Source organism: Salminus brasiliensis, chromosome 11, assembly GCF_030463535.1.
Source record: "Salminus brasiliensis chromosome 11, fSalBra1.hap2, whole genome shotgun sequence".
Classification (NCBI taxonomy): Eukaryota; Metazoa; Chordata; class Actinopteri; order Characiformes; family Bryconidae; genus Salminus; species Salminus brasiliensis.
Window position 1 is genome coordinate 34,927,014 of NC_132888.1, and position 10,612 is coordinate 34,937,625.

The 10,612-nt window shown below is 37.3% G+C and overlaps 1 protein-coding gene across 1 annotated transcript; it reads left to right on the forward strand.

Moving 5' to 3' along the window:
- Window positions 1-2,723: 2,723 nt before the first annotated feature.
- LOC140565107 (TRPM8 channel-associated factor homolog) lies at window positions 2,724-7,417 on the forward strand. Its single transcript, XM_072690918.1, has 6 exons — window positions 2,724-4,320; window positions 4,663-4,757; window positions 4,952-5,165; window positions 5,251-5,490; window positions 5,601-5,935; window positions 7,175-7,417. Exons 1-6 carry the CDS (start codon window positions 2,724-2,726, stop codon window positions 7,415-7,417), a joined length of 2,724 nt encoding a protein of 907 aa, XP_072547019.1.
- The last annotated feature ends 3,195 nt before the right edge of the window (window positions 7,418-10,612 follow it).

Here is a 10,612-nt window from a genome sequence, read left to right on the forward strand (position 1 = left end):
ATGTCTTGTATTTTTAAATTTTGGCTTTTAAGATCATGTACGCAAATCCTGTCTTGTGCATTACCGTGTATCGCCTTCTAAGTCTAACAGCACATTTCACATGGTTCTCAACTTTTATCAGGTTCTTTTACTTGGTGATTTTTATATACATGTAGACAAGGACACTAATAAGTTTGCTACAGAGTTTGTAAGAATCACAGAATCTCTTCATTTTAGCCAACACGTTACTGGCCCAACTCTCACTAAAGTGCATACTTTAGATCTGATTTTAACTCTGGGTCTGACTGTTCGTTCTGTCTGCGTAGAAAATCTTGCAGTGTTAGACCATAGTAGTATTATCTTTAAGGCAGAACTTTAAGCCCCTGTCTCTAAACCTAAATGCACTGTTCGCACTCGTGTCCTTAATAATTAGTCCATAGTTGCGTTTAATAGTCTATTCTCTTAGTTACATGACTCTGTGGTTCTGTGTTTTAGATGAAATTGTGCCTTTTAGAACCAGAGTTCAAAACCACCAATAAATCCTGCCCTGTGGATAAATGAGGAAATTATGTCTCTGTAGAGGAAATGTAGACAATCTGAATGAAAGTGGAAGCAGTTAAAGTTCACTATCTTCATGTAAAAGACCTGTTAGTTGCTTACAACTCACATTTAAAAGAGGCAAGAGAGACATATTCCAAAAACTTGATTCCTGAAAATAGGTTTAATCTATGATTTTTGTTTTCCTCCTCGTTCTCAGTTTCAGACATTGTAAGCAAAGTCATAGCCCTATTTTTAGTACATCTGTCATTCTCTAAATGAGTAATAGTTTACTAGTCATATTGATTGATTACTAAATAAATTTGAAGTAAATGATGAATTGGCCTGGTTTTCAAGTAATTTGATGTAAAATGAAAGTTAGGTACACTTTATCTTATTACTTTTAGTGTGCAAAAGCTGTAAAGTTTAGGACACGTTTACTCAAAATATGGGGTGAAATCTACCACAAAAAACCCTGCAAATTGTTACCTCATATTCAGTGAGTAGATTCCATAGGTAGCCTTTACAGTTTTTATCTGATTTCATTTCGTTCATTTCATTTTATTTACTCTTTTTTATTACATCCTTTGATTTGATTGTAAAACCAAAAATTCAAATACTTCAAAATGGTCCCAATGTGTATTTGAAGATTTAGCTTGTCTAAGAATTCTTTCAACGTAATATATCTTAATCATGTACATGTTGTCACTGTATGAAGTGGGAGTGTCCCAATCCTCTCAGATTAAGGAGGGATGAACTTGCTCTATGTTTGTATTCACAACAGCTCAGTCGGGATCATCTTTGACAGCATATTTTATTGCTGCTGTCTAAGACCAACTTGCGCCACATCTTATACTTGCTGCAGGTTCTCCACGGCCAGGAGGTGGTAGATTATGAACAGCAATACCTGAAAAAGCTTGGAAATGATTGTGTCAGTTAGCTCTGCACGCAGACACTCGATTGTGACATGTATAAGTCAGTAGTTGAACTTCTCAAAAACATGGTCAGGGCAGGATTTCCACATGTGTCTCCTGAATGCCCTGTTACAGGTCCAACCATGCTTCTGCTATTATTGCATATTTTGATATAATAAAATATTCAAAATCTTCATGTTCAGATTGACTGTCAAACAGATGATTTAAGCAATGCCAATGAACTGATATGATGATGTGTGTGCATTTGCCTTTGATTTGCAGTACCTTGCATCTACTTACTCTCCTAATTTCTATGGTAGCAGTAAGGATGTATTAATTATTCAGACTTCATTTTGTTTCATTTTGACTTTTTTTTAGTTTCTTGGTGAATAAATAACAACAATGTGAATTGTCTTGTGTTGTTGTTCATCTGATTTTGAATTTAGCCAATTTTATGCCATCATAAGATTTAGCTTGCTTTTTTGCATGCATTTTGTAAATGTAACAAATCGGAATCGTGTATAATGAATGTACAATTGTTTCAGTGTATGAAGTGGGAGTGTCCCAATTCTGTTAGATCAGGGAGGGATGAACTGGCTCTATGTGTATATAAGAGCTCATGCTGGTTGCCCTTAAATAAGTTGTTGCATTGTGCTGCTGTCTCAACTCCACTTGTGCCACATCTTGTACTTGCTGCAGACAGAAACAGGCATTTCCAGCCATGTAAGTATTTCATATTTACATCAACTTTAGGCCAAATTTACAGTCTTGGAAGTGTAATATCTACATAACTATTTCATTTTTAATGTTCAACTAATTTCAGTTGTTTAAGGGATAGGAATGGTGCGAATGGCACTGCAGCATCATTGTAACCTCATTTAAAAGTCAAGCTTGTGTAGTAAAGTGAAAGATCCGGTTAGTAAAGCCTCTTATAAAGTGTGCTGGGCAAAGTTTTGGCATTTGCGGTCAACAGTAGAAGTTGAGCGGATCTCAAAATGCATAGAAATTACACATTTCTGTAATATTTTACATACTTTTTCATTTCTTCTACTTTTTGCTATTTTAAAATTATGAAACAAAATAAACTGTGACATTTTGTTCAATATTTTAAACAAAATAACTAAATTGCATTTCTGTTGATGATTTCACAGTGACAAATCAAAACCAGCACAACAAATTGCAGCTCTTATTCATTATTTAATTAAAGAAAAATGATTACTTGGTTGATACCCACATTTTTATGGGTCTGACTGTAAATAACACATACTTACTATTATCTTAAACCTCTTATTTATGGTTTTCTTCACCAGGAGTGTCAAGACTTTCAAAGATGATCTACAATTTCTTTTGCAAGGTGTGTCTGAGTTTGACATACAGGGGCCGGCTGTACCATCTGAAGTATTTGTGCATGGACCTTCAGCATTTCCCATTGGACTCACACCAGATGGAAAGACATTCTTTGCTGGGGCCCACTATGGACAGGGACGAGTAATTGTGGTCAGCCATGAATCCTACCTTGGCCGTGAATCACTGTCCACTTTCTTGATTAATGCAGTTCGTTGGCTTAATAAAGGACGTAAGGAGGTTATTGGTGTCTTACCAGTACTTAAAGAAGCCTGTAGGATACTGAGCACGTCAGGACTACAGTGTCAGTTTACTGGTTTTAATGGAGAGCTGAGTGTCTTTGTCTGTACCTCTTACAATGATGCTCAAGCTAAAGAGATCCAGGAGTTTGTTGCTGCTGGTGGTGGCCTGTTGATAGGTGGACATGCTTGGGCGTGGGCCCAAAGTAATCGTGGCCATAATGTTTTGATAGATTGTCCTGGAAATCGCATCATCAGCAAGATGGGATTGTGCCTTTTAGACAACACTGTAAGTGCTGGTTTGTACAAAGCTCCTCATGTTTTTGAAGGTGACTTAGAATTTCTTTTGCAAGGTTTGTCTGAATTTGACATCCAAAGTGATTCTGCACCATCTGAGGTGCTGGTGAACGGTCCTTCAGCATTTCCTATTGGGCTTACCCCAGAGGGAAAGGCATTCCTTGCTGGGGCATACTACGGACAGGGACGTGTAATAGTAGCCAGCCATGAATCTTACCTAGGTTGTGAATCCATGTCCACTTTCATGATCAATGCTGTTCACTGGCTTGACAAAAGACCTAATGGTGTTATTGGAGTCCTACCTGAACTTGAAGATGCTTACAGCCTGCTGAGCAAGTCAGGATTGCAGTGTCAGTTGACTGGGTTTAAAGAAGACTTGAGTGTCTTTGTCTGCAACTCCTACAGTGATGCTCAGTCTAAAGAGATTCAGGAATTTGTGGCTGCTGGTGGAGGCCTTTTGATTGGTGGACATGCTTGGTGGTGGGCCAAGTGCAACCCTGGTTGTAATGTGAAGACAGATTTCCCTGGAAATCATATTCTTGACAAAATGGGGTTGTGTCTCTCAGAGAAAACTGTGACTGCTGGCACGTACAAGGCCCCAGAGGTGAACCAACATGGAATTATCTCTACAAGGTTATATCATTTCCAGGACTTGTTGCAGCGTTTTGCTGGGCATGTTCTCCACGGCCAGCAGCTGGGAGATTATGAACAGCAATTCCTAAAAAGGCTTGGCAATGATTGTGTCCGTTATCTGTCCATGCAGGGACTCGATTGTGATGTGTATAAGTCAGTAGTTGAACTTCTCAAAGATTTGGTTAAGGCAGGATTTCCACAGGTGTCTCCTGAATGCCCTGCTAAAACCCCAAAAGATCATCTGCTTCTTCAAATGGGAACTGCAATGTTCAAAGTTTGTGAAGATCGTGATACACTTCTGCCATATATGATTTTAAAGCCAGCTAACCTCCAATCTGTGGCCAATTCAAGAGTCAAGATCAGTGCAAGTACAGCAGGTAAAGTATATAGTAAAAATGTAGTCACTCTGAATTCTCTTCCAAAATTTTGCATCCAAACATCATAACTCAAAATTCTATAATAACTCTAACTGATATGGCTTACTGTAACTTGGAGGGAGTGAGACGATCCCACCTAGAAATAATTATCAGGGATTGCAACAATAGACGTTTCTTTGGTAAAATAAACAATGGCTGATTCAACTTGAAAAGCATCAGCAACAAAATTTAAGTGATTGTTCACAATGATACATTCTCTTTTGTGGAATGTATGTTTTGCTAAGTGGTGGGTTTATTGTTTTTGGTCAAACTGATGGTCAATGAATTGCTTTCTCATTTCAGATAGCGAAGAATGGATAAGCACAGGTCTCTATCTTTCTCCTGGAATGAAGACTTACATGACAGTGCCCAGTGAAATAACAAGCAAAGGATGGCAGGTATATATCTATTTGTATTCAGACTATATTCGTACCATTTGTTATTCCAACACAACACCACATTAACCAGCAGACTGAACTGTTAAAACACAGAAGGTTTGTAGTGAAATATATCACAAACCTACTGGAACTGAAACTATTTTAAATTTGTATTATTTAATATTATGATATCATTAAATACACTAAATCTGCAGGTTCAGATTGGCTGTCAAACTGATGACTTAAGCAATGCAAATGAACTGAAACGGGCTCAAAAGGTGTGTGTGCGTTTCCCTTTGGAAAAAGAGAGTCTCCAAGTTTGTAATCTGTGGGGAGGCCTCATATACCTGATTGCACCTCCTAGAAGTACAGTACAGGACTTGGAGGTTGTCATAGAGACAGCTGTAAAGGCACCATACTACAAGTCTGGTAAATATGATTAATAGTTATTTCTCATTAGAAAGTCAATATTGAGCAATGGTATTCTATGGTAAAAGTCAAATGTTTTTCTTAGGACAGACCAGTGTATCTGACTGGGTAGCTGAGATCCGTACAGCGCCAGCACCTTGGGCAGAGCTGGAGTTTGAGAATCTCATCATGGCCTTTCCATCAGAGGTGATTCGCCAACTGGATTGTCCAGACATGGTTGCCGTTCTCTGGGACTCCATTATGAGAAGCATAGCTGACTTGGCAGCTAAGCCTGCAAAGTTTCCCCGCAAGGAGCGCTTTGTTGCTGATGTTCAGATCTCTTGTGGTTTGTATCACGTAGAAGTGTTTTAACCTCTTTTATAGTAGAACTATTACCACTATGATAAATGTGATTACATGACTTGCAGTGTTTACATGACTTACCTGTTCCTACAGGCTTCATGCATTCTGGTTACCCCATTATGATGCACACAGGCTCTGCTCCACATCTGGTGAATCCATTTGTTCCTGGTAAAAGTAATTTTTGGGGAGCTATCCATGAGCTGGGACATAACCAGCAATGCTCTTATTGGGAGTTCCCACCACATACAACTGAGGCTACCTGTAATTTGTGGTCGGTGTATGTGCATGAGGTGCTGGGTGTGAACATTGCAAATGCTCATGGGAACATGACAACACAGAATCGTCTAAGCCGAATTACAAAGTACATTGCGGAAGGCAGACGTCTGGAGAACTGGGAAGTGTTTACAGCCTTGGAGACTTATATTCAGGTAAGTGCTGAAGACCCCAGTTTAATTTTCCTGACCTCCGAGAACTGCACTTTGACTAATATTTAAACAGCAGAATTGTTCACCTTTTCAAACATTTTCCATGCAAATATCATAGCTCAAATCTAAAGCTTAAAACAGACAAGGACTGATTCAACTTGAATAACATTAAGATTTTAGACTCCACTGAGGCTTGGACTTGGCAGCAGCTGATGTCAGAGTGGATGAGACTCACCGGCATAAATCTACCTCCTTAAACCCGCTACGTCGGCCAAGACAGTTACTCTTAAAATTATTGTTATATAATATACAGTTACAGAGACCCTAAAATAGTACCCTGTATGACTCCACAGAAAATTCTTAAAAAATTTCAGCACCAGGATAATTAACAAAATACTAAATATACGGTTCACAATATAAAAAAATACATACTGCACACCTAATATTTGGTTAAATACCACTTACAAGTTTCACAAGTTTGACTAAATGCTTATGGTAGTAAGTAATTAAGTAGGATGAGGAATTATATTAATTTGTTAATTTCCTGTCACAGACCAGATTTTTGAGCACTCTCCCTAAATGTATATCAAAATAGGGTTAAACCAAGACTTAGATACTTTATTAAACCCAGAACAAGATCACACAAACCAAAGTAGACGAAATTGAACAACAAGGCTCCTCTTCTTTTTTGGTCGCTGGCCCCTGGACTGGAATGATGTTTTATTTTTCTCAGAAAATTGGTTGGACACCTGCTTTGTTTGTTGCCCACCAAAACTTAATTTTGGGCAATATAATGCTTGCAATATAATGTGTGCAGATAGGTTAAATGGCCTTAAGGACCATGGGGGTCAGTGTGGTCTGGATAATGGTGCCTTCCCCATGGTAGACTGGGATTTGGTTTCCCAGATAGGGAAGAGATCTCTGAATTGGAGTGTCAGTTAAGTGCTGTACATATTTCACTCTGCTAACAACAGGCTGGTTTTCCATAAGTTCCATTGTACCCTTACCTTATGTATTTTAATATAAATACATGATTATAATTTTAAGGGATGTGCAACTGCAGACCACTCTTCATTTTAGACTTTGCCAAGCCTTTTTAGACACAAATTCATGGGAAATGTTTTCATTTAGAGTGCAGTCTGTAAATGTTTTTTTCACAAGATTTGACTAATATACTAGGATCCATTACCTGGTTTTAGCTTTATTCCATTTTTTTTAGTTTGTTTTCTTCTCTTTTTAAAGCTGCAGGAGCAGTTTGGCTGGGATGCCTTTAAGAAAGTCTTTGCAGCTTATCATGACATGAAGAATGTGCCAAAGGACAACAATGGCAAGATGAACCTGTATGCTGAAACCTTTTCCAAGGTGGTGGAGAAGAATCTAGTCTCCTTCTTCAAGGCCTGGGGCTGGCCCATCCAGCCCAGTACTGAAGAAAAGCTTTGCAGCCTCCCTGAATGGAGTGACCACCCTCTAGTTCAGTATAAGTAGCTAAACCAACCATGTCATCTCTCTTAAAGAATTCTGTCTCAGATTATACATATTTCACTGTTCCACTTGTCCTAAAAAATATTTGAAACTTGTTATGAAGATATGTGTTTTCTCAGTTTGTGTCTCTGGATTACCCCACAATGTGTTTGTATAGGTTTGCATTTGCCATGAGTGAACAGTTGTATGTCTGAGATCGGTCTGCTTAAGCTTAGCAATCAGGACACACTTGGTAACATTTTTCTGAAGGGTTAAAGGGCTACATGAAATTTGCATAAGCCTTTCATGATAACTCATTAAGACGCTAATGTAGGTGGGGCAGTTAATTGCTCTACTCTTCAGTGTAATTTAGTTCAACTGTCTTTAAACACATTGTTTTGATTTGTTCAGTATGAGTTTCACTACAAGGATTATGCCATTCAGCCTTTCTTTATTTTTATGGTTTATTTTACTGGCATTAATTATATTATTGGCATTCTTCACTTATGAGTTGGGATTGAGTTGATTTGTGGTGATAAAACATATATTCAATATAAATTTTAAAAATAGCTAAAAGTAACTGCCACTTTGCAAAAGCCTTCTGAAGTTGTTAGAACTTTAGATGTTTAAGCTTAGCTAAGTCTTGGTAGTTTCAGTTCACTCCGAATACATCTTGAGTGTGGCATTTTGTTTGAAACAATGGATTTAAACAAAAGATCCCATGCTTTAAAATGTAACACATCTAGATGTAAAAATCATTAAAATAAAGATGTTTGTTTCATTTGTTGTCTCACATTCATTTTATGGTCTCAAACCCAAATATCTTCAGTTGGCCTATCCGTTCCATATTTGTTTTGAGTAGAAAAGAGAGCAGGTGCACCCAAAAACAGTCCTAAACGACTCTGAGGATGCAGAGCTGGATTCAGAACTAAACTGAAGATGAGCCCTTCATTCTTTCCATCTTATTTTGTCCAGACCTTCTAACTCTTCAGTTTGGTCTAAACTAAACTGGCAGGTATAAAAGAAGCCTTAGTTCCTCAGTCCAGACTCAAGGACCAAAATCTGGTCCAACCAAAAGAGGTTACCAGAAGCTGATTCTGCAGTGCAAAATGTCTTCCATGGTTCTCCCTCCTCATTGAACGACTACAAAGCAGTGGTTCTAATATCCAAGCATTAAAGGTCTTGGAAAAAATGAAGTGCTGCTCAGCCACTGTACAGTTCCACTAGGGTTCCTGTTTTGAAATGTTTATTTGAGCTTAACTCATAAAAGTTAAATTAAGTTTAGTACAAGCAATAATGTGGTTCTGCAAAAGGGATTTTTTAGAACACCTTTGGATACATTTTTGGATACATTTACAATTTTGTAGATCAGCAGAATGAGATGACCATGTGTTGCTGCTTGCTAAAATCATATGCCTTCTGTACTGTTTTTCTCCAGACAGCAAATAATTGCTGTGTATTATACGCTTCAGTGTAATACTGCTGTACATGCTTGTAATACTTGTTACTCTAAAAGTAAGATTACAGTGGTGAGTTTCTATTTGTTTGCATTTCTAACATTATCCATTTCCTTTTCCTTTTCACACTCACATTCACCCCTCCTCCCTACAGCTATATTCTGATGACTCCTAACCCAGTTAGCTGTGACAACTGGCCAGATCAATCAAGGTTTAGTTGCAAAGCCTGATGGTATCCCAGGGCACTGAAGATTTATGCCACCCAGCTACATGGAATTCTTTATTGCTGTCCTGCCTGGTTTCCTGGTGGAAAATACATCACACCATCCTTGATCTACTGGTCAATGTGGTAGCAAGGACTGGTAAAGAACATTGTTTGTACAACCAGTGACCACAATGAACAACATCTCTTTACTGTATAATGATTTTACTTTGCACAAAGCCACTAACAGGACAGGCTCATAAATAAAGAGACTCTTTTTTTGCACTGGTGTATCTTAGATTTTTTTTTCACTTTAATGCTGTTCAAAATATAAAACAAGTCTTACTTTAAATGTTGAAATTAACATTTCATTTTTTACTGGAGATCAGTTCATCTACTATTTGCTTACCTATTCACATTAATAATAAGTTTGATCTTTTGCATGCATGTCAGAGCTGATTAGAAGTACAATTTTCAATTCCAAATTCTTCTTAGTTGCCCACAGTCAACATAAGGATTTATTATTCTTGGGATATGAAAATACAATTCCATCATGCTTGATTTCACATAATGAAGTACAAACTAACCTAACCAGGTACTGGACGATAACAACAAATACAATGGGGCTTCCTTAGGAAAAGTGTTGGAAAAAGTTAGTAGAGTATCAAATAGTATGTAAAGCCACTATTTGTTGCAATAACCATGTTCGTCTTCATGGTGTTGAACATTTGCTAAGCAGATTTTTCATTGTAATAAACAAATTGGATAATTAATGCTGCAATGTAACTGTGCATATACATTGTATTCAGCAAACAATGGTAAAAAAAAATAAGAGCACATGAAAATGTAGGATTCACCAACCAGTGCTTATATGCATCTTATTCCTACTAAATCATTGAATGTTTAAAGGTGTAATTTAAGTTTAATTCAGCAAGAAAATAAAATGTTGAAATGCTGACTTTAACAATGTTTTAAAACATATAGGAGAACATATATCATTTATCTAGGCAAGGGCACAACGACTTAGAGGTTGGTTGCAGTTGTTTTGGTCTTTAGGAGACTTAGATGTTTTGCTGAATGGCATTAACAAAACCCTCAAAGATTTTGCACATGAGGACTGGTTAGTCAGGGCCATGGAGCAGAACAACAAGATGTTATTTTGCTGTTCATGGTCATATAATTGATATGTGACACTGAATTTTATTAGACTGTGGCACAGTTGTATTGATAGATGCTATTCAACAGTTTTCAGGTTAATGATAATTGTATCTAATAGTAGATACAATTAATTTTATTGTATTTAATATTTATATTGTGGATTTGATCCTTTTGATTGATGTAATACCCTTTCGGCTTTTATAATCTTTCATCTTACATTTTGTGCTCTCTCTCTCCTGAGTTATGCTGAAATCATTTTTCAAGTATATTTTAAGAGTCTTAACCGTGGATCAGATTTGGTCATCTTTTCACTTTTTGAGATATTCATCCATCCATCCAGACTATATTTTCAAATAGTTTAAGTTGTTTCTTTGTCATGCTATGGGAGAATACTATATACTA

Bases quoted from the DNA above. Each gene is read 5' to 3' on its own strand.
- LOC140565107 (XM_072690918.1), top strand. From the start codon at position 2,724: ATGGTTTTCTTCACCAGGAGTGTCAAGACTTTCAAAGATGATCTACAA. The intron at 4,758-4,951 runs GTATATATCTAT...CTAAATCTGCAG, and splicing joins TAACAAGCAAAGGATGGCAG to GTTCAGATTGGCTGTCAAAC. The intron at 5,936-7,174 runs GTAAGTGCTGAA...CTCTTTTTAAAG, and splicing joins CCTTGGAGACTTATATTCAG to CTGCAGGAGCAGTTTGGCTG.